We start from the raw sequence: 23,271 nt of genomic DNA on the forward strand, positions 1-23,271 counted from the left end.
GAGGGGAGGGGAGGGGAGGGGAGGGGAGGGGAAAGGAAAGGAAAGGAAAGGAAAGGCAAAAAAAGATTAGATTGTAAGTAGTACAAAACATAGTAAAAATGATGTAAATAAAACATGGAAAAAATAGATGAGGGCCTGGGAAAAGGCACTGGTGTATGGATATGGAGATAGAATACATGTTAACAAGAATTTTTGGGCTTTATCATCAGCTCACCAATAAAACATCAGCATCAAAGGGATACTGGGACTCACCAAAGTGACTGAACTTACCCCTGGGAAGGATTTAGAGGGAAAACAAAGATCAGGATTGGAACATTCGAGAAGATAACACAGAAAGGGTTGAAAGAGAAAACTGTAAAGGAGACAAGAGGAAACAGTGACAGAGGTAGCAAAAAAAAAAAGACAAAAATAGACAGTGTCTCAAAAGTCCAAGGGGAACAGTATATGGGTATCTTGGTGGAGTATCAAGTGAGATGAAAGGGACACATTAAGACTGGCACTGAGCAAGTTGCTCATGACTTTGGCCATTGTTCATGTCTCAAGTAATGTAAGAAGACTTACTGTAAGGATTAACTGCACATAGCTATGCCTGTCCTTATATGTTTTTATATTAGAGTATCTTGTCCAGCAAGAGTCGATCTAATCCTGTGAAACTTAATGAGATTTCCCAATTTGCCAATTAGAAAACATTTGTTGCACACCTGTTGCTTGCCCATCACTGCACCTGCTACAAAGGTAAAACAATGCAGATAGATAGATACATTCCTGAAATGTGACTTAAAATTCAAGGTTTCCAAGAAGTCATTTTGAGTAGCTGACGCTCAAGCTTTAGAAATCATTTTTTTAAAAAATGGCGATTGTGCACTCAGAAGCAGCTTGCTTGTCTTGCCTTTCAAGAATAGGAGACTCTAATAAATCCACACTAGATATGTAATTTATCTTCCACAACGCAGCAGGCTAAATATATTCTCAAAGCACCCGGCCACTTGGTTGTTTTTGAAAATTCAGTGACCACTTGAGCACTCTTTTTCTCTATGACAAAATATGTCTTAACTGATAGTCTTGGTGGTGTAGAAAATGGACAGGTATATAATGAACACTTCACATAGACTCCATTTTGTTTAATAAAAAAGGATCAAGTTCACTACTACTGATTCTCTCAGCGGGTGAATTGTTAAAACAGAAGCCATCATTGATCATTTCAGTCATTCATTTATTCAGTGTGTCATCAAATCTGTTCCTATTATGTTACGGACTATCTCAGATTGACAGCATTTATGCCAAGTACCTCCACATTATTGCAGTACTCTCTATACTTACCTGACTTGTTCTATCATTGACATATGCTTGTCTCTATGGTAACAAGTTCAGACTATCTTGAGAAAAGAGCTCTGACCTCATATTGATTCATTATCCTCTAGAGCTCTGAGCATAGTTTTAGGTGAGGCTACAGTCAGCATGTGATTATTTGATCGATTTTATTCGATTTTCAGATATTCATTTCTATTTTTCATGTTTAGTTTCCCTCAGCCTTTTTCAAAGGAAGAGTAAACATGTGTGCTGCGTTTTGCTATGAGGTTTTAAAGTGCTGTACCTCAAAGATTAGCTCAACCAGGAATGAGGCATCTGCACTTTTGTATCTTTTGATGAGAAACAACTTTGAGTATACCAAGAGGAAAACCTTTCTGAGGACACACTTGCAGGTGAGTACCAATCAAATCTCTTCTTCATTGTTTTCTCTTCAGTCACTGGCCTCCATCAAAATCCACATCTATACCTAGAAGGATAGCTAGCTCGGTTGGTAAAGTGCACGTTCTGCAAGCATGAGTGCCTGAATTCAATCCAAAAAGCTGTGTATGGGGCTAGAGGGATGGTTCAGTGGTTATGAGCACTGGCTGTTCTTCCAGAGGACCTAGGTTTGATTGACACCACCTACATGGTGGCTCACCACCACTTGTAACTCCAACCCAGTGGATCTGATGTCCTATTTTGGCCTCCTTGGGTACCAGGTATGTACATGATGCACAGGGGCATAGACATAGATGCAGGTGAAACAACTGTGTACATAGAGATAAATCATTTTTGTTTTAAAGCCAGGTGTGGTGGTATGCACTTGTAACCCCAGAACTGGGGGAATGGGGACAGACCAACCTGGGGCTCACTGGCCAGCGAGCCTAACCTTATTTGGCAAGTTCTAAGCCAGTGAGAGATCTTGCCCCCACCCCCAAATTAAGATAGCATCTTCCAAATTAAGATGGCTAACTTCCACACACAGGCATACATGTGCACCTGCAAATGTGTGTGTGCACCCACCTCTCACTCTGCTCCCCACAAAGAGCAACATTTATAGCCAATTTGAAAGCTAAGGTAAGAGGATATCATCTTCAAGTCTTACTTTGTCTATAGAGTGAGGTCAGTGCCAGCCAGGGCAACTTGAGAGACACTATCTCAAAACAAAAAGTGAAAATAGGCCTGAGGTTACAACTCAGTGGTAGAATGCTTGCCTAGCATGCACAAGGTTCTGGGTTCTATTCTCAGCACTACAAAAGACATCAGTATCTGGATTTTCCTTCTGTGCTATAGATCAGACCATGTGGCTATCTGCCACTTGAAATGGGACTGGTCCAAACTGAGATGTGTCAAAAGTATAAAGACTAAGTACATTAAAAAATAGAGCATCTAAGTTGTCTTATATTACTTATCTATTGAAATAATTTGTCAAGTTTGGGGAGTAATTAAAATATATCAAAATAAATTTTTCACTAAGATGACTCAGTGGGTAAAAGTGGTTGCTGCCAAGCCTGACAGCCTGAATTTGAGCAGCAACAACCAAATTACTGAGAGTTGGCCTCTGAAATTCACATGCACATATAGCAAGAGTGTGTGCACGTGCACGTGCGCGCGCAGGTACACACACATGCACACAAAGTAAATATGAAAAATAAAGTAAGTTTCACTTCCATCTCTTTTTTCATTATAGCTACTTATATATGTGACTCACATTCTCTTTCTCTTGGACAAGGCTACTCTAGAGTGTAAGTCTTAAGAATGTGTGCTCTAGTTCAGATTCCATGACAGTCTGACATGGAGCAGATGACTTCCTTAGCCTCAGCTTCTACAAATATAAAATAGGAGAAACTCTACTTCAGAATTTTTGTGAGACTTAAGTAAGATAATTAAATAACAAGATTGTTAGACAATAAATGGCAGGTGATACAGGTTGTTTTGCATGCATCAGCAAAACTTTTATTTCATAATGAAAGATTGCCAAGCATGATGGCACATGCCTAAAATCCAAACATGTGGAAGATTACGGTAAAAAGATTACACGTTTGAGCCAGCCTGATCTACAGGACAAGAAGAACCTGTCTCAAAAAACCAAAAATTAAAAAGAATTGGCCTAGGAGTGCTAGCCTGCACCTATATGCTCTCCTATACTTGAGATGCCATGGCAAGAGGATCACTTGAGCCCACAAGTTCAGGATCAGTCTGGATAACATAGCAAGACTCTGTCTCAAAACAAACAAACAATAGAACTAATCTCACGATTTTGTGGAAATTACAGAATTGTGCTGGACTCATAGATCAACTATATATGTGCTGTGTGACCCTAGGCAAGTTACTTAATCTGGCTGAACCAGTTTGCTCATCTGTAAAATGAGGGCAAGTATTTGCCATCTTGCATGGTTATTAGTATGAGGGTGAAAATGAAAAGCATATAGCAGCTGACACCATTCCAGCACAGAGAACGTACTGGGTGAAAATTATTATTCTCCATCTTCATATCATTGTGATTAATTGATGAAACAACTCAGAATCTAAACACAGTTGAGACTTCTTGGCGCAGTAGTCTACCATGTGATATAGGCAGTATCTAGTATCTAGTTCACTGCCTTGGTCTGTCCCATTAGAGCTCTATACTAGGGAAAGAGTTATTGATAAGGTAACAGCCATTAGCCTACAGTCCAAACTATTGAAAATACTGAAGCAGGAAGACAGAAGCAAGTTAAATGTTAGCCTGGGCACAGTATACCCTTCCCCACCTCCCAAAGCAGGATATTTTTTTAAAGCCATTTGAAAAAAGTAACCCTTAGTTCTTCCCACAGATAATCATCGCTGTGAGTCAACTGATAGCCGACGTAGCACTGAGTGGAGGATCGAGATTTCAGGAGTCTTTATTTATTATCAATAACTTTGCAAATAGCGACAGACCTATGAAGGTATGGAATAAACTCAAACCACTTTGGCTGGGATTGTGAGTCAGTGGCGCTCAACATGAACAGTGCCCTGGGTTTGATCCCCAACACCAAAACAACGAATCAAAACCACTTTTACTAAAAGAGGGAGTTTATAGCCTTAAGCTGAGGTGGAATTCTCAGTGACTGTCAGTATGGAATGTATAGAATGTGACTTTAAGAGTTAATGGCTTTTCCTTGGTACTGGATCTCTAGCAATTATATCCAGCAGTAACTAAATACATTTTTTTTAAAAAAAAAAATGTGTGTCTGTTAGTAATAAAAATCTGTGTTGTTTTCTCTGCTAGATTTCTAAACTTTCCCAGAAAATAAATATTTATTTTTCTTTCTTAACAATTTTTACCATTTATAATACTGGCTAATTAAAAACTGAGATGGAAATTTGAGAAAAATCTCACTTATTAGGATGGCTGACAGATCCATTGCCAACAGATAAGAAATAGAACAGAAAGGTTTCATGATTTGTCGGTTTTGTAACTTCCAAAAGTTATGCTAACCAACTTGCTTGCTGTAACAGTCCAAAGCTGTCAGTCTTCAGCACCAGTCCATTAGAATCAAACCTAGGATTCTGAGCCCTACATGCTTAAAAACTAGGGCATTATTTTAAAAATGCATCTCCTACTACTGTGTTGCCTGGAAAACAGGTCCTGAGATCCTCCCAGGGGGGATAAATTGTCCCCATTCTCAGGAAAGGTCATATTCTAGTCTATTTGGCAATAGTGCATGAAATCTTTCTTAAAAAATCTAAAGCTTACAGTTGCAACATGCTTGATGTTGGGGGCGTGTAGAATCTATGTACCAAAAGACCATTCCCATAGGAGTGCTGCTTACAGGGAGCAAAACACTGAGTAGTGCCAGCTGCTCACAGGCTGGGAAAGTTTGCTTTCAAGCAGCTCTGTGGGTTTCCCAGGGGATCAGTATACAGTTCAGCTAATCCCAGGAGCACAGAAGCAACGTGTACTATTTCAGCTATTTTACTCATGCTCCAAAAATGTGTTTCTAGTTGTTACCATGCTCAATGCCATATTATACAGGTAGATTAGCATGATGTTTTTCACGTGAATAGGGATGATGTTAGCTCTCCTCAAGAAGAGCCCCTTTGCCTTCCTATTTGTCAATGAGTTTTATCTGTTAAAGTCACCTGTAACCCTGTTACAATAAGATAAGCCTTTCCCTCAGGAAGTAGTTTCTGTTAATGAACACAGAGGGGTTAGATGCAACTAATAATTATGTTTAAATCAGACAAAAAGGCAAAACAGGATACTATATTCATATCAAGTTCCCTAACCGTGTCCTTGCCCCATCGCCATCTTGGGGTCAGAAACACTTTGAGAGGGTAATGCTCTTTTTAACCTCTCTGCAGTATGATGTGACTCACAACCTCTCATTTGTGGAAATGTAAAGTTGGCAGCAGGATTTTCACTGAGGTGTGTAATATAGTGAGTGGGCAAGATAGGCATGATCCTCACTATGGGTTGCTTGTAGAGCACTAGCTCTGGAGCCAGATTACCCCGATAAAGGTCCAGTCTCCATGACTTGCCAACCAAGAGATATTGGCTGAGCGTCTCAACTGCTCTGGGCCTCAGTTTTCCCATTGGTGGAAATGCATGAGAAGGCTACTTAATTAAAACATATAAAGCACCCAGATCTTATCCAGTGCTGTCTATAACTTTCAGTTATGGTTACAAGTAAACCAAACATGTAGTTGTAGAATTCACAATGAAAGCCAGATAGTCTGACTCCAAAGATCATGTTTTTATGAGCTTTGAGTATAGCCTTTAAACTCTGCCTAGTTACATAATTTAAAAAAAATAAATAATTAAAAACCCTTTTGGCCAGGCAGTGATGGTGGGTGCCTTTAATTCCAGCACTTGGGAGGCAGAGGCAGGCGGATTTCTGAGTTCGAGGCCAGCCTGGTCTACAGAATGAGTTCCAGGACAGCCAGGGCTACACAGAGAAACCCTGTCTGGAAAAAACCTTTAAAAAAAAACCAAAACATACAAACAAACAAAAAACCTTTTGATTTGCCATATGGAATATAGTACTACCAACTGTTAACAAGGAATAGAAACCGTATTATAGTCCCCAGATTTTGATGCTCATATTTCGATCCTATTGATAATAATGTTAAATTATGTGGATTTTTGTTTTCTTTTGTTTTGAAATTAGGCAACTGCTTTTCCCACAGAAGTCAAAGATTTGACCAAGAGGATCCGCACCGTTCTTATGGCCACTGCCCAAATGAAGGAGCATGAGAAAGACCCTGAAATGCTAATTGATCTGCAGTATAGCTTAGCTAAATCATATGCCAGCACACCAGAGCTGAGGAAAACTTGGCTTGACAGCATGGCCAAAATTCATGTAAAAAATGGAGATTTTTCTGAGGTGACTACTTAAAATTTTGCTCCCACTAGGACTCCTCAAACTCCTTTGAACATATTCTGACACTTCTTTCTTTGTCATCCACTTCTAGGCTGCAATGTGCTATGTCCATGTAGCGGCTCTAGTTGCAGAATTTCTTCACCGAAAGAGTAAGACCTTTCTGTTCTGAGATGGGAGGACTCTCAGCTGGCAAAATAATCTTTATCTTTGCAGTGTGCAGTTGTGAATGGGATAGAATTGAGCTCTTAAAAATATGTTTACCTTCAGCATCATTCAGTGCTAAATAGACGTTGTTATAAAAGAGGACTGGATTGCTCATTTTGGCTTTGGCTTCTGTGGGAGGTTACAAGAATAAGTTAAATAGTACACGGCTGGGCTTGATGCCCATTGTTTATTTCCCAAGACTATCTTCCTGGATAACTGCCACAAATTCAGTTCTTCTTAGGGCTCAAGAGAAACTCAGCATAATACAGACAGATTGCTTCTTTCCCCTCCTCATCCTTAACTTCACCAACAACTGTCCATGGACTAGGTATCTAGAGCTATTTTTATGTAGTGACACCTGAGAGTTAAAGGGAATCAGGCCCTCGAAGGACATCAACAGTTCTGCATTCCTAATTTAAATTCATAATTCAGGGATCAGGCTGAAAGCTTCTCCGACCCAAATAATATTGCTGAATTTTATAACTATTCAAATAGCAAAACAATTGAGTAAGGTTTAAAAGTTAATTGGCAGTGGCGATTGCAATCAAGACATCTGCTATCTATCACAATGAGGGCAAAATGAAAGCAACTTAAAGGAGTCATATTATGTGGGCTTTGGCTATTCGGGCACATTTTTGCTAAGTTTTGGTTTTATCTCTGGAATTTCTGTGTTTTTCATTTCATTTGTAAGATAATGGCCATTGTGGAGATTCTTCCCAAATATAACTATAATGATTAAACTATGCATTTATGTCATTTAAGTTTGGGAGGAGGAGTAAGATTTCATATAGTCCAAGCAAACCTCAGACTTGCTATGTAGCCAAGGGTGACTTTGAACTTCTGCTCTTCCAGCCTCTACCTCCTGGGACTACAGGCACGCACCACAATGCTCAGTTCATGCAGTGTTGGAGATCAAGCCCAGAACTTTGTGAATGCTAAGCAAGGAAGCATACCTGAGCCACACTTTCAGCATTGTACTTGTATTTTAAATTTCACTGAAATGCTTCTGAATAATCAAGTTTACAAAATGTTCCACTCAGCTAGTGGTTGTGGAGTCTGTAATTCCAACACATCAAGACTAATGCAGAAAGACTGCCGCAAATTCAAGACAGCCTGTGCTACATGGTGAATTCCAAGTCAGGGTGGACTACAAAGTATGAATCAGAAGTAGAGTCCCAGACTCATTAAGAATTATTAAGAATTAACTCTCTAGATTTTGAAAATACATAATTATATTAGAGATTCTTCCTGAGAATCTTATTTTACTCACAAGGACAAAGACTTTATATTAAACAAAAATTAAGAATGATTTATCGCAAGGAAGCAAATCAAAAAATTATTATATTCTTTTCTTATTTCAGTCCATATATTGTTTTCATTTTCTCCTGGGACCGGGAGGGGAGGCGGTTCTGGGGATTGATAAAATGGCTACAGGCATGATATGCATAATGCTTTAGGACCAAGCTATACAGGCAGTCCCTACAAGTAGTTCTAATGGAGAAAGAATTAATCAAAATAAGACCCATTTCATCTTCTTAAATTAGAACACTGATGTTTTTGTAAAGTTGCCCTAAAAATAAAAATCAAAGTTGCACACCTGCAATTCCATATCCATTAGCAAAATGAGCTTCTGAAACAGCATTCTATGGTTTTAAATGCTTTCCAGAGAAACTGGCTTCCTGTTACCCAAGCTTTCTAATTAGTGAGCACCTGAAACATGAGTTCCAGGCCCATTAAGAATAAATCCTTTCAGCCAGGCGGTGGTGGTGCACGCCTTCAATCCCAGCACTTGGGAGGCAGAGGCAGGTGGATTTCTGAGTTCGAGTCCAGCCTGGTCTACAGAGTGAGTTCCAGGACAGCCAAGGCTACACAGGGAAACCCTGTCTTGAAAAAAAAAAAAAAAAAAAAAGAATAAACCCCTTCGATTTTGAAAATAGGTAATTTTATTAGACGTTCTTCCCAAGAATCTTGTTTTATTCACAGGTATAAAGACCTTCAGACCAAAAAATGATTTATCTCCTCTAGCCAGTCCTTAACTTTAGAAAGACTATTGCTTGCTCTAGTTATTTCAGCATTGGGCAGCTACCTTAATTAGCAATCTGACCTGTCTTAACAAGTGGATGTAGCCCAAACTTGTCATTGAAGTAATTCATAATATTCCTGAGGTTCTTTCAAATTTAACTCTCATTAACCTCAAAGAGCTAAAGAGGGGAAAACATGATGTTTTGCATTTTAAACAAAAAATGTTAAATTTGAGTGCTGTTTATATTTGTACTTATGGGTGCTGTCTATTTTTGAACTTTTAGAATTCAACTATCTTAAACTATAAAACCTTATTCTAAAAGGGCAACAGTAGTAAAAATCCTTAGGGTTTTTTTCCACCGTAGGTTTAATTATTCAAAGATAAAACAGGAATGTAATACAGCTTTTTTAAAATTAGCTGCTTAAACTACAGGAATGGTATCAAGATACTTAGCTAATCTAAACCAATTAAGTGTACTATAAAAATATTCTTCAGGAAAATTAAAGAAAATGCTGCCTAGCTGACACATTGTAAGCAAATGTTGTGTCATGTAGACTTTTTAAAATAAAAACAAAGTTTCTTCTATCTGGTGGTTTCCTGGCTCCTGGGGATAACCACTATCTAGTGTGAGAACTTTGCAACACAGCAATATTTTAAAAGCCTAAGAAAGACTTGAATCTTTAAGCAAAATATGTTTTAAATAACGTTTAGTGATGATCATGAAGACACACTAGAACTTATTGTTTTCAATTAATTGTCCATTGATACTGAAGCAGGGGAGGGAAAATAATGTTTACATTGAAAATCTCTGACAGGTATGCAGCACCAAAGTTTTGTTTTCTGTCATTTCAAATAACTGTACTTGCAGCTCATCTCACCCAGCCCTTCTCTCCCTCTTCTGGGATGGAACTCAGGGTAGTGTACATAGCGTACAAGTCCTCCATTGTTTTGAGTTATACCCTCAGCTGGCCCCACAGCCATTTCTCTTGAAGTGCACTGTAAAAATATTCTTAATCATGATGGAATAGGATGCTAATTACCTGATATATTAGAACCAAATGTTCTATCATTTAGACTTTCTTTTAATAAAATTAAGTTTGTTCTGCCCAGTAGTTTCCTGGCCCCCAGGGGTGTCAGCTTAAGTGAAGGACCACTGCTGGAATCTTGCATTTTTTTCAAAAAGGGAAAGGAGGAAGCCAGGAATGGTGGCTCATGCCTGTAATTGCAGTGTTCAGGAGTGGGAGGGTTAGAAGTTTAAGGCCAGCCCAGGCCACATTGTAAGTCCCAGCTATGGTGTGATATCTCATCTCATTCCTGCCCCTCCCCACAGAAAAAAGAAGAAATAAAATGAAAGTGGAAGGAAGTCTGCAGTTGACCCTGATCTCACCCCACCCTCCAACAGGCCCTTGATCTTTGTACCAGAGATACCTTATAGATAGATTCTCAGGCTCTTCCCTTTGCCCAAGTCCAGCGGAAGCGGTAATAGTGGGGGGTTTGCTGTATTACTCTTTCTTGTCCTCAAATATAAGATCCAACACACCTTTAGTCCCAGCACTTGGGAGGCAGAGACAGGAGGATCTGAGTTCGAGGCCAGCCTGGTCTACAGAGTGAGTTCCAGGACAGCCCGGGCTATACAGAGAAACCCTGTCTCGAAAAACCAAAAAAAAAAAAAAAAAAAAATTCAACACAAGTCAGAATTCTTTTCATTTTGTCTGAGAGCCTCACCATTTCTAGATCTCACTCTCTAAAGCCTAGACTTTGGCATTCTTCTCTCTTTTCCTGAGAGAGGGCACAACACTTTTCCCCAGGGAAGATAAGAGTCAAATTTTCTGCATGCTTGTACCACCACATAGCATCCTTGTTCAGAAAAACTTTGGTCCTTCAGATTCTCCCATAAACCCAAGAGATGTGGTTTCTTTCTCTATAGCATCTCTTTTTCTCATTCCTTATAGGGTAATGCTGAGTTCATTCCCATGTCTTTGTACCCAGTGTCATATAGCTAGAATTTCACAAAGTACTTCATTCCCTTGTTTGTTCCTAGTTCCAGCTTCCCCCTTTATGATCACCCCTCAAGAACTCTTCTTCTGGCTGCTAGTCATTTTTTATTAAGTATTGGCACTGCAATCCCATCCTCCAAAATCCTACACCCCCTTTCACATGGTCACTTGTAGTCAAAGCATTTGTACCTTCCTGGACTGCTTCCATTTGTATTTCTCTAGAATGGCATGTGGGAATAAAAGCAATAGCTATGAAGCATTATGATCAAGATCTCATGTCAAAGCTAGGTGGAGTGTACCTCACCCACATTCTCAGCACTTGGGAGGCAGAGACAGGAGGATGGCTATAAGATTGATACCAGCCACATCTGAAGTATGCCTTGTTTGTTCCCCTCTAAAATCACAAGATCCTAGAAAACACAGACTGTAAGAAAACCATTTGGCTTTCTCCACCTAGATTCTCACTCCACAATAAGAATTTAGGTCACAGTTATAAAAGTTCTTTTCAGCTACAGTTTACTCCCAACTTCCCAGGGCTCCAGCTGGTAGCAGTTGTTTTATTCTATCTTGAGAAAGTTACTTTATAACAATGATAGGCTTACTTAGCAATAATAATTCATGTGTTCCACACATGAATGATTCCAAACATGTGTTCATGTAATTCTCACAAACTTCTATTATTATTCTTGTTATAATGGTAGTGATGGTAGAAATGATGATGAAGAGACTTTAGAAATACTAGAGAGACAAGCATCTAAGTTCATACAGTGACACAGTGCTAGACTCAGGCTCTTCGAACTTTCAAATCTATGTTGTTGTTGTTGTTGTTGTTTTTTAATGTCCCATTCAGTTTCTCCGAGGGTGTTTTATCTCTGCCATCTGTTTCACTTCCTGTCTGTCATATAAATCCTAGGCTAGGCTCTTCCAATAACTGACTTCCCTTTCCAACTCTCAGTGAAATTTAAACACTAGAGATGATTACCAAAAGTCATTCAGTGGGTACCCAGAAATTGTCCACCCTCTTGTCTAGATGATATGTACAGAGCAAATGTAGAAAAGATGAGCATTTTAATATAATTTTTATATGAAGAAATCATCTACACCAGCCCTTGTAGATAGTGCACCAAACCCACAACTTAGTTATTATAATGAATTTGGGCTCTCTTTGTGCAGGAGGAAGAACCATAGAATATAATAGATCTGAGTATTATATGAAATTACTTTTACAGCTGAAACATTTACTGATGACTTTGACCCAAAGTCACTTCTGTTATTAAAAATAGCATATTCTTTTAAGGGTGTCTGTTATTTACAAAACTTTTTTGTAATAAATATACTCCATTTCTGGTTTTCCACACAGAATTATTCCCTAGTGGGTGTTCAGCGTTCAAGAAAATTACTCCCAATATAGATGAAGAAGGAGCCATGAAAGAAGATGCTGGAATGATGGATGTTCATTACAGTGAAGTAAGATCCCAGGGCATGCATCATCATTTATAGAGATTTCCCATTTCAAAATTTATTTTTATTAAGTTACTAGATCTGGCTTAAATTTGAAAATGACTAAGGGTTGGTAAGCTTTATGTAATAAAACTGTCTAGGCAAAGGAATTTCTGTTGGCAGGATAGAATCTTGTCTCAGTAACTCTTCCCATTATCTTGTTTTAAAATACAACATTTAGATGACTAGAAAGAGGGCTTAGCAGTTAAGAGTATTTGTTCTTTCTGAGGACCCAGATTGGATTCCAAGCACTCACATGATGGTTCATAACCACCTCTAACTCCAGTTTCAGAGGATCTGATTCCCTCTTCTGGTCTTCATGGACACCGTACATTCAAGTGGTATACATACATACATGTAGGCAAAATACTCATAAATAAAATGGATAAAAGTTATTTTTAACCTACAATATTGACCATCTTTATACCATGATCTCTGTGACCAGATCCCATCTAGCATATGAAAAAGGAATCAAAAAAAGCTAGAGTTAAAATTATCTTTTACTTAAAATAGACACAGTATTTGTAGCAAAGTAGTGTGAATGGAAGTGTCCTGCTTTTCTTGTCCATCGGTAAAGATCTGTTAAGCACTAACATAGGATCAAGCCTATCGACTTGGAGATAAAAGGGCTGTAAAATGATGAACTATGATCTCTAAGTTCTGCTCTGGAGATAGTCATTGAAATAATATAGATGTGTGATATGCAAAGTATAGGGTAAGGAGATTAGCATGGTTGTGATATGATAGGTGGATTACAAGTGACCAGATAGAAGTTGGAGGCGGAGGCTGGGAGAAAGCCAGTCTTATTGTCCAGATATGTGGCAACTATGTCATAAACCAGAACAGCAAAAGGTCCAGATTAAGCATGTAACTCACTTGGCAGAGAACTTGACTTGCATGCATAATTCCTGAGTTTGATATCTAGCTACACATAAACTGGTTAAGTTTATCCATGCATATACTTCAGTACTTGGGAGGTAGAGACAGGAGGATCAGACCTCCCTTTGGTACATAGAAAGTAGGAGGCTAGCCTCAGCTACATGAAACCCTGCCTCAAAAAGTAAAACAAAACCAAAAATACCTAGGATATACCATTAGGAAGGGATGAAGAAAGAACTGCTGCTTAGGAGAGGGAACAATCTGTAGGTATCTCGCAGAGGTTTGGGAATTGTGGAGAAATGATAGCTGCTATCTACAGGGAGAGTGATGAGTGCAATTTCTTAAATGTTTTTTTTTTAAAGAGAGATTTAATTTTAATATTTTAGTATTTTAGTGGAAGATAACATTCAGAAAGTAATTCAATGAATGAAGATTATTATATTCATATACCAGCAAATATCTTTAAGAGACCTATATAATTTAACTATCAATTTTTTTTGTTTGTTTTTCGAGACAGGGTTTCTCTGTATAGCCCTGCCTGTCCTGGAACTCACTGTGTAGACCAGGCTGGCCTCAAACTCAGAAATCCGCCTGCCTCTGCCTCCCTAGTGCTGGGATTAAAGGCGTACGCCACCACTGCCCGGCTAAAAATTTCTTTTTACAAGATAGAGCATAAGAGGGGAGTACACGATAGGGATGCATGGTGATGTGATGTCACAAAGAGACCTGTTGCCTTCATAGAAAACAATGAAAAAACTTTAATAAAAATTACTAAAATGAAGTATATTACCTCTAAAATAAATTCTAGTTTTATGAAAAGGCAAATGTGACATTCACAGAGATTGAAGTGGTGTATTACATTTTTATATTTTTAAAATATGCTTTTGTTTGTTTATTATTTATTATTGTTTGTTTTGCTTTTTGGAGACAGGGTTTATCTGTGTAGTCCTGGCTATCCTAGGACTAGCTCTCTAGAAGAGGCTGGCCTTGAACTCACAGAAATCTGCCTGCTTCTGCCTCATGAATGCTTGGATTAAAGGCATGTGTCACCACTATCTGGCAAAAATTCCTTTTTATAACAGTTGCGCTCACCCAGGCATTGCAGCAAATGCCTGTAATCCCCATCTTGGAAGGCAGAAGCAGAAAGGATCTCAAGTTCCAGACCAACCTGAGCCACATAAGGAGATTCTACCTCCAAAGAAAAATTGTACTAGGAATGTACCATGCCAGGCATGGTGGCTCAGATATGTAACCCAAGTTATCAGAAGACTGAGGCAGGAATATTGCCATGAAAATTGTCAAGTGTACCTAGTTCCTGAACAGTCTGGCTACAGAACAAGAACCTGTCTCAAGTGGGAAAGTGGGAAAGGACACAAGAGGAAACAAATCATTTCACTTTTCATAATCAGAGACTTAGATATACTTTAGAATTCTGTTGTTGTTATTATGTGGCCCCAGTCACAAACAGTACCTCCCAGGAGATATATTCTTGAGCTTATCCTCATCTTCCAAATGGCAGCTTTAAGTTATCCATAGAGATGGCCTTGTAAACGTATTTATTTATTGGGATTGGTTTTGTTCTATAGTGATAACTATACATACATTTAATTTTTTTATAAATTAGAGTACAGTGTTCAACCAAGTACCAGTTTGTCTGGGCTCATGTAGAAGGATTTCCTCCTCATGCTCTCACATCTGAAATAGGTGACATTGATTTAAAAGTTATATTAAAATGAGTCATATTCAGCAGTACACATCATCTATTATTCCAGCAGTCTACATGTGAAGAAAGACGATTGTTGTGAGTTCTGCCTCTCTCTGCCTCTGCTTCTCTTCCCCTACCTCTCTGCCTCTGCCCCTGCCCCTGTCTCTGCCCCTGCCCCTGCCCTGCTCCTGCCGTGCCCCTGCCCCTGCCTCTGCCTCTGCCTCTGCTGAGTGCTAAGTTTGGAGGTGTGTGCCACCATGTGCCTGGTAAACTTCTTAATATAGCTATTAAATGTTAAGATGCTGACTCTTCAAGTAGTCACATCAATTGAGCAACTGCTGTATAAGAGGACTACATGAGTTACAGAAGAAAACAGTCTAGATAAATCAGCTTGTTCCCACCTTGAAAGAATCATGGTTTATTTGGAATGTCAGCTATTCAATCAATGTGCAAATATTGTAGAACTATAAATATTTACCCCATGATTAATAAAATGGAGAACAAAGTATTTGTAACTTGTCTTCCTCATCTGGACCAGGAAAAACATCTAGGAGGGCAGTACCTAAACTATTCTAAGAAGGAGCTTGAAGGGCAGAGAATATTTCAAGAGAATTGCTAGTAGTGTCTCTCTGTTTTAGAGTACTTGGTTTGTTGAATGAGGAGATTATAGAAATCTTAGCCATCTCATTCCAAGCTTTGTGTCCACATGAAGGAGCTTGTTCCTTGTTTTGTGAGTGATGGGATGTTTTCCAATTTTTAATGACATCAGAAGCCTGTGGTCTCTCTATAGAGGATATATTGGGAAGTGACAAGGCTAGAGTCAGGAAGATCAGTTAAGCGAAAAAGTAGCAAGGTATTGAGCCCTAGCAATGAATGTAGAAGTGGAGAGGGGTCATATTTGGGGAATAATTAGAAAGTAAAATTGATAGAGCTTGGTCATAAGTTCAGAGGATGAGTGAAAGAAGCACTTGTATTTATTTCCTAGGCATCTTCTTGTGTCTGCAGTGCTATACCATAGCACAATAAACTAGGTAGTTGATGAAAAGCAGAAATGAATTTCTGAGAGTTTTAGAGGATAGGAAATCCAAACTCAAAATACAAGTGGCAATGTGTCCAGGAAGGGCAAAACTTTCAGTGCATAGATGACACCTTCTTGCTGTGTACTTAAGATGGTAGAAGAGATGGGCTCCATCTCTGGATTTCTTTTCAAAGAGTCTTTGAAATCTCATTCAGGGTTGCTCTGCCTTATTACAACCAAAACTAATCCACCTTCTTCTTTTTTTAATTGGATATTTTATTTATTTACATTTCAGATGTCAGCCCATTTCCCCTCCCTAGAAACCACCCCAGTCTGTGGGGCAGTGAACTGGGACTGGGGGACCACCTGAAAGAGAGAATGGGGGACAAGGGCACGCAAAGAACAACAGCCTGTCTGGAAGTCTGATCAAGCTGTCAAATTTTAATTTTTCCACACAGGGGTTATATACACATAGAAGCAGGCTATGGGGAGGGGGGTGGCATAGGGTCTTTTTTGTTTCTGGGGAGCGCCGGTGTTCTCAAGGGGAGTACAGATGTTCTCCAGAAAATGATATTGGCTGGGTGAAGAGTTCACAGAAGAAGCAGGGAGGAACAGGTCACTATGTACCTGTCCATAAGATCTATTATTCATTTCTTCTGATCTAGGCTAGTACTTTCCCACCAAGGCTACCCATCCATAAGATCTATGATTATTTATTCTTATCTAGGGTGGTACTTTCCCACCAGGGCTACCTGTCTACATGATCTATAGCTATCTTTTCTAGGGTTAGTACTTTTTATTTCATAAACAAGACCAAGTCTGTCTTAGGTCATTCTGACAAGAATGCCTTCCTTACCCATTGTGGAATATGCATTATCAAAAGCACTGCACTTATGTCTTAGGTTGGTAAGGCTCTGTGCAGAATCTTACCCGTCCTTGGCTTGCCAGCCTATTAATTTAATAACTTTGTCTTGGGGTCCATTTTCAGTTTCAAGCCATGTACTTTGGCTGCCAACATGTTGATATTGTAAAAGATAAGTTTTAACACAATGGAGGGTAATAAAGGTATTCCCATGACAAAAAGGGCTAGCATGATCAAGCTATATATATGCCATTCTTGAAGCTTGACCAAAATAGAAATACTAACTTCAGGCCATGGCTAACCCACCTTCTAATAACCGTTAGCAGGGTTAGAATTTTTGCAAGTGAATCTGAGGGAAACAAATACTTAGAGCAGAACACTAAGGCTACCACATTCAAAACTCTTCAAAGTGTGTGGCTTCAAACAACAGAAATGTACTACCTCACCATTCCAGAGTCCAGAAATCTGAGAATGAGGCTTCATCATGGATCTTCTTTCCCAGAATCCTTGCTTTCTAGTGATAGTTGTTGATACTTGGCATTCCTTGGCTTGCAGCTACATGGATTCTGTTTCTGTCTCTGTAGTCACATGTTATTTTCCTGAATACAAGGATGCCAGCCACATTGGCTTGAGGGTTCACCCTTTATCAAGACATTCAGCTTTTTTATTAATTATTTTATTTATATAGTATATTCATCTTAATCAATTATATCTATAACACCATTTTCCGGATCAGGTCACATTCTAAGGTGGATGAGAACTTCAGCTTATAGTTTAGAGCAGTAGTTCATAACCTTCCCAATGTTGTAGCCCTCTAATACAGTTCCTCGTATTGTAGTGACTCCCAGCCATAACATTATTTTGTTTCTAATTAATAATTATAATTTGCTACTGTTATGAATTATAATATGAATATCTGATATGCAACCCCTGTGAAAGCTCATCCACCACCACCCCCAAAGAGGTAGCAACTGACAAGTTGAGAAGTACTGATTTAGGGAAAGGCAATTCAATTCATTACAGGATAAAGTAAAAACTGCACCTCATTTTCCAGCTAAGAATTTATAGAATATTGCCACCTACTACATAGAAATGAGGTCTACAGGATGAATTCACTTATCTAAGAAACAAACAAGAGTCATTTTGGCAATCAGTTTCATAGATCTGATAGAAAGCAAGTTATTAAAACTCAGCCAGAAGCACAGATGATACTTCCAAAACTGTAGCAAGCAGCTGTTATGATTCACAGAAGCGAGAGAGCTCTATCATAGGACATTAGCCTACCCCTGAAGAAAGAGTTCATTCTCTGGATTGTATCAGTTTAATGAAGACCTGAATCACTAATGCAATAGTTTGAAAAGCTGTCACATTCTCTTTAGATTTATGTTCTATGCATTGTTTCAGTATGAAAGAAAACAATGGAGTTGTACAAGCTTAGTGGAATTTACCTTGTTAAGCATTTTTACATTGTCTATTTAGTTACTTACTTTTATTAAAACATTATCTGTATGTGATTCATTATTGATATTTCTATATATGCATACAGTATTTATTGATGATATCCAACCATACTTCTACCCTTACCACGTGCTCTTTCCCACCCTGGCATGACTTACCTCCTGTAGTAAATCACTCTTGAACTTTCAGATCAACTGAGCCCATAGTTTGAAACAAACAAAAGGTTCAATTCAACAGGATATTATCTGCAAATAAAGTCTCTATTTTCACTTAAACAGAACACATGTAGTGTACTGTTGACATTAATGTCACATTTTAGAAACATTTCTAATTTCCTGCTACTTGTAACATTTGATTTTGAAAATACAGTTGTGAGAGTATATGCTGGCACATACTTGTAATCCCAGCAATCACAAAGCTAAGGCAGGAAGCTCACCAGTTGGAGGACAGGAATCCTGGGCTCCATAGATAGATCCTGATTGAGAAGAAAGAAGTGGACAGGGGAAGATGTGGTCATACAAATATACTTCTATGCATTTGCTTGAACTTAGCCCATTTGGTTTGTTCTTTAATAAATTAAAATGTTAGAAATTGATTTGTCTAAAGCAACTTTTGATACCCCATTGAATATTTCTCTTAATGCAGGAAGTTTTGCTGGAATTGCTAGAACAGTGTGTGGATGGTCTGTGGAAGGCAGAGCGGTATGAAGTAATTTCTGAGATTTCCAAGTTGATTATTCCAATTTATGAGAAACGCCGTGAGTTTGAGGTAGGGGATGGACACATTATCATCATTGCCTTACATACTTTGTTTTGGTCTTGTTAAAACACTAATATCATGTTGTTCCTATCCTTTTACTCTGATGTCTTCTAAAGAAAATACTGGAATTTTATCACAGAATAAGTATTCTTATTTTGTCCTTTTTGTTTGTTGTCCCAGGGTGCTTAGAGCCTTGAGCATGATAGACACATGCTCTGTCTCCAAGGCTCCCCCCAGTCCAGATTGTAACTTTCCTCCCTGGACTGTCAAAACCACCAAACCTCCATATCACCAAGAATGACCTAAAAACATGATTCTTTTCTTTGAACTTGAGTGCAAGGACTAAAAGTACTGGCTGACCATGATGTAGAAACATAGTATAATGCTACTAATAAGCCACCTGTGAGCATTTGTCTATCAGTGTGCCCTGCCAGGGAAAATGTTGATAAACTCTAGTAAACAGCTGCTGCAATGTGCACAGGACAAAAGTTTTTAATGTTCAAGTCTTTGAGCCCATATCATAATTTCTACTGCAACTGTACAAAAAAGGGTAAGGAGGATAGCTTTAGGATTCAAGCTATTTTGAGAGTAGATGTGGGATGAGCTGAATGTGGTGACGTACAAAAACGAGAACCTGTTTTAAACTCAAAGGCTTCAGGAAGTCCCTGAAGCTGACCAGAGGTGCTAAGTTCCTCCCTCTCCAATATAAATGGTAAGGACTGCTAGAAGACAATCTCAGACCATCTGAGCTTCCCAGAAGAGTCTCAGATCAACTGAGATCTCTGAAACAGACACTCTTTAACCTGCAAGTGTGCTCCAGGGTTTTAGTTCTCCTGGACTTGCATGAGTCACTCCAGGTTAGACTTTTGAAGATACAGATGTCTTTGAGTCATTTTTGCTCATGAAAGGGCTTATCTCACCCATACCCCTATTAGCAAACCTCATAAAGCTCATTGGTTCAACAGAAAAAAAAATGTCTGAAAATATTAACAAATTGAACTGGAGAAATAGCTCAGCAGTTAAGAACACCTATTGCTCTTGCCGAGGACCTAGGTTCAGTTTCCAGCACCCACATGATGGCTGAAAACCATCTGTAAATCCAGTTCCAGGGGATCTGATATCATCTTCTGACCTCTGTAGTATACAGGCATATGTGCAAGCAAAACATCATACATATAAAAATTAAATTTAAAAATGTAATTTAATAATTATACATAAATAGGTAAAATTCAAATGTTCATATAATATAAAATATTTTGCACATCTTGGCATTGAACCCAGGCTAGGCAAGTTTTCTACCACTCAGCTGCAAACCTATCTACTTTATTGCAACTTTTGAGGTTAAGTCTTGCTAATAGCCCAGGATGGCCTGGTACTATAGTGGGTATAGTAATACCCTGTCTCAAAAATAAATAAGGAACAACAACAAAATAATATTGAAAACTTAAACATCAGTAGTTTTTTTTTTAACTCTTGCATGTTGATCTTGATGATACTTGTTAATGACTGCCAAAATCACAAAGTTCTCTATTCTCATTTTTTTTTTCAGAAACTGACTCAAGTCTATAGAACTCTCCATGGCGCTTACACAAAAATTCTGGAGGTTATGCACACCAAGAAACGACTTTTAGGTACTTTCTTTAGAGTTGCCTTTTATGGCCAGGTAAGTGTACTTTAGCAAAGTTTGTTTACCAAGTTGTTTGACGTTTACAATGTTTTCCTTTGACATATTAGATGGCCTTTGTGCAGTTGTTCCTTCTGGAAGTCTTCCTTGCTTTTCACACAGCATGGGGCTCATTTTGTAATGTTCTAGTTCACTTTGGTTCTCCTGTCTACTTAGGTCAGAGACGCAAGGTATAGACTTCGTATTAATAAAATTCATGTAAAAAATACGTTAGTTTCCTCCTTCTACCAAAAAATATGTTTATATACTTATGAATTTGAGTACACATAGGAAAATATTGCATGGGAATAATTAATACAATAAATAAAAAAAAAACTATTTTGATATTTCTTCATCCCCTTCCAGACAATAATATGTTTGTATGCTTGTACCTCTGACAATTCTCAACTTATTCAAAGTTAGAAAGTTGACTATATGCATGTGACATTTAATATATCAATATACTAAAATTAAAATATTAATATGGTCTTAGTTTCTATTTTTGTGTTAAAGCACAATTATTAAAAGTAACTTTTGGAGGAAGGATCTATTTCAGCTTACAAGTCCCTGGTCACACTCCATTACTGAAGGAAATCAGAGCAGGAACTCAAGCAGGGCAGGAACCTAGAGGCAGGAGCTGGTGCAGAAGCTACAAAGGGGTGCTGCTTTCCTGTAGAACCCAGGGCCACCTGCCCAAGGGGTGGTCCCACCCACAATGGAATGGGTCCTTCTACATCAATCATCTATCAGAAAATGCCCTTCAGCTTTATCTGATAAGACATTTTCTCAGTTGAGATTCCAACTTCCAAAATTACTCTAGGTTATATCAAGATGTCATAAAACTAGGAGGCATAAATATATTAAAACTAATATTAATAAGTATTATTTTAAGTGTATTCAAATATGTTGTCACTAATTGTGCTAATGTTCCTTGAATGTTTGTTCACATACTATTTGTAAACTATTATTTGTTTACCTTTATAATAGTCTTTTTTTGAAGAAGAAGATGGAAAAGAGTACATCTATAAAGAACCCAAGCTCACCGGCCTTTCAGAGATTTCCCTGAGACTTGTGAAACTTTATGGTGACAAATTTGGTACTGAAAATGTCAAAATAATTCAGGATTCCGATAAGGTAACTTGTGCCATGCATTTGGAAAGCATTGTTCATTTCTTACAGGCCTAGTACATTGCTCCTGATTTGTTGGAGGGAAGCTGTCTCTAACTCCCTGAGGCTGCCCGCTTTGTTATGTTCAAGGCCCTTTGGCCTGCATTGGCAAGGCTGTTACTGCAGCTCCTGATCCCCCAATGTTTTCTTTTGGTTTTTGTTTGTTTGTTTGTTTGTTTGTTTTGTTTAGTTTTTTGTTTTTGTTTTGTTTTCTTTAGCTGGTCTCAAACTCACAGCAGTCCCCCTTCAGTTTCCCTAGTGTTGTGATTACATGTATGGGCTGTATCTGCATTTCTAATGAAGTCAGTTTGCAGAGAGATAGTTTTGGTCTCTCCCTAAATATTATCTATCCTGTTAGGCCCTATCATAACAAGGTGTGAAAGGTCTAACAAGAGAGTTTTCAGGAGATGCACTAATCCTTCTAGACAGACTTTGGAAATAACAGTCAGGATGCTTGAGTCCTAACAGTTCACAGAATGAAAGCTCATTACCTAGGTAGAAAGGAGTTCCACAGTTCAGACTTTGTGCCTACATTTATTCAATAACTTTAAGCAAAGCACCTAAAGTCAACTTGACAACAGTGACGAGAAAAATCTCACCTCTTAATTTCCTAGAAATACTTGCATCTCTTGTGAGCTGTATTACATAGGTAAGAAGCTACTTACTAGACTAGAAATGACTCAAAGATGGCTGTATCAGCGAAAAGCCCAACCTAGAATAAACAGCAGCTCACAAAAGCAGGCAGCTTCCACAGATTAGAAAGTATCTTTTTCAGGCGACTAATATGGGCTGAGCCTCTTCCAGACAGCTCACTTATCTGTGAACTTATCTCAGCAGTCCTTATATATGCTTAGAAAAGGAGAGATCTAGTGAATATGGTCAGTTTTAGGGACCCTATGAGGCTACTGAGTAGTTTACTTCCTTAACTGAGCTTCCCTACAAGATGGAATATTTTATGTCCAAGAACATTGTGACTCTTGACGCATTTCACCTCCCTTTAGAATATCCTGTATCTTAGGGACCAAGATTGAGGGCTTTGTTTACACTCACCCTAGCCAAATATTTTTTTCTTTTTGGCTAAACATTTTTTAACAGGATCAGACCTAGGCAGGCCCAAAATGCAGGACCTGCCTCCAGCTTCAAAGTGCTGAAATTGTAGGCATACATCACCATACCTGCAAGATGTTTTTCTTGTGGCCGGGCAGTGGTGGCACACGCCTTTAATCCCAGCACTTGGGAGGCAGAGGCAGGTGGATTTCAGAGTTCGTAGGCCAGACTGGTCTACAGAGTGACTTCCAGGAGAGCCAGGGCAACACAGAGAAACCCTGTCTCGAAAAACCAAAAAAAGAAAGAAGGAAGGAAGGAAGGAAGGAAGGAAGGAAGGAAGGAAGGAAGGAA

The 23,271-nt window shown here is 38.6% G+C and overlaps 1 protein-coding gene across 1 annotated transcript in view; it reads left to right on the plus strand.

The window, feature by feature from the left end:
* Window positions 1–23,271, plus strand: part of Dock11 (dedicator of cytokinesis 11) — a 177,430-nt gene that overhangs the window by 142,366 nt on the left and 11,793 nt on the right. The window contains exons 41-48 of the mRNA XM_028773169.1: window positions 1,521–1,703; window positions 4,107–4,220; window positions 6,426–6,641; window positions 6,730–6,787; window positions 12,223–12,329; window positions 18,930–19,052; window positions 20,593–20,706; window positions 21,694–21,840. Of these exons, the coding sequence (XP_028629002.1) occupies window positions 1,521–1,703; window positions 4,107–4,220; window positions 6,426–6,641; window positions 6,730–6,787; window positions 12,223–12,329; window positions 18,930–19,052; window positions 20,593–20,706; window positions 21,694–21,840 (1,062 nt within the window). The remainder of the gene's footprint in view (window positions 1–1,520; window positions 1,704–4,106; window positions 4,221–6,425; window positions 6,642–6,729; window positions 6,788–12,222; window positions 12,330–18,929; window positions 19,053–20,592; window positions 20,707–21,693; window positions 21,841–23,271) is intronic.

The sequence above is a fragment of the Grammomys surdaster genome, unplaced genomic scaffold (assembly GCF_004785775.1).
Source record: "Grammomys surdaster isolate TR1022 unplaced genomic scaffold, NIH_TR_1.0 222, whole genome shotgun sequence".
Lineage (NCBI taxonomy): Eukaryota > Metazoa > Chordata > Mammalia > Rodentia > Muridae > Grammomys > Grammomys surdaster.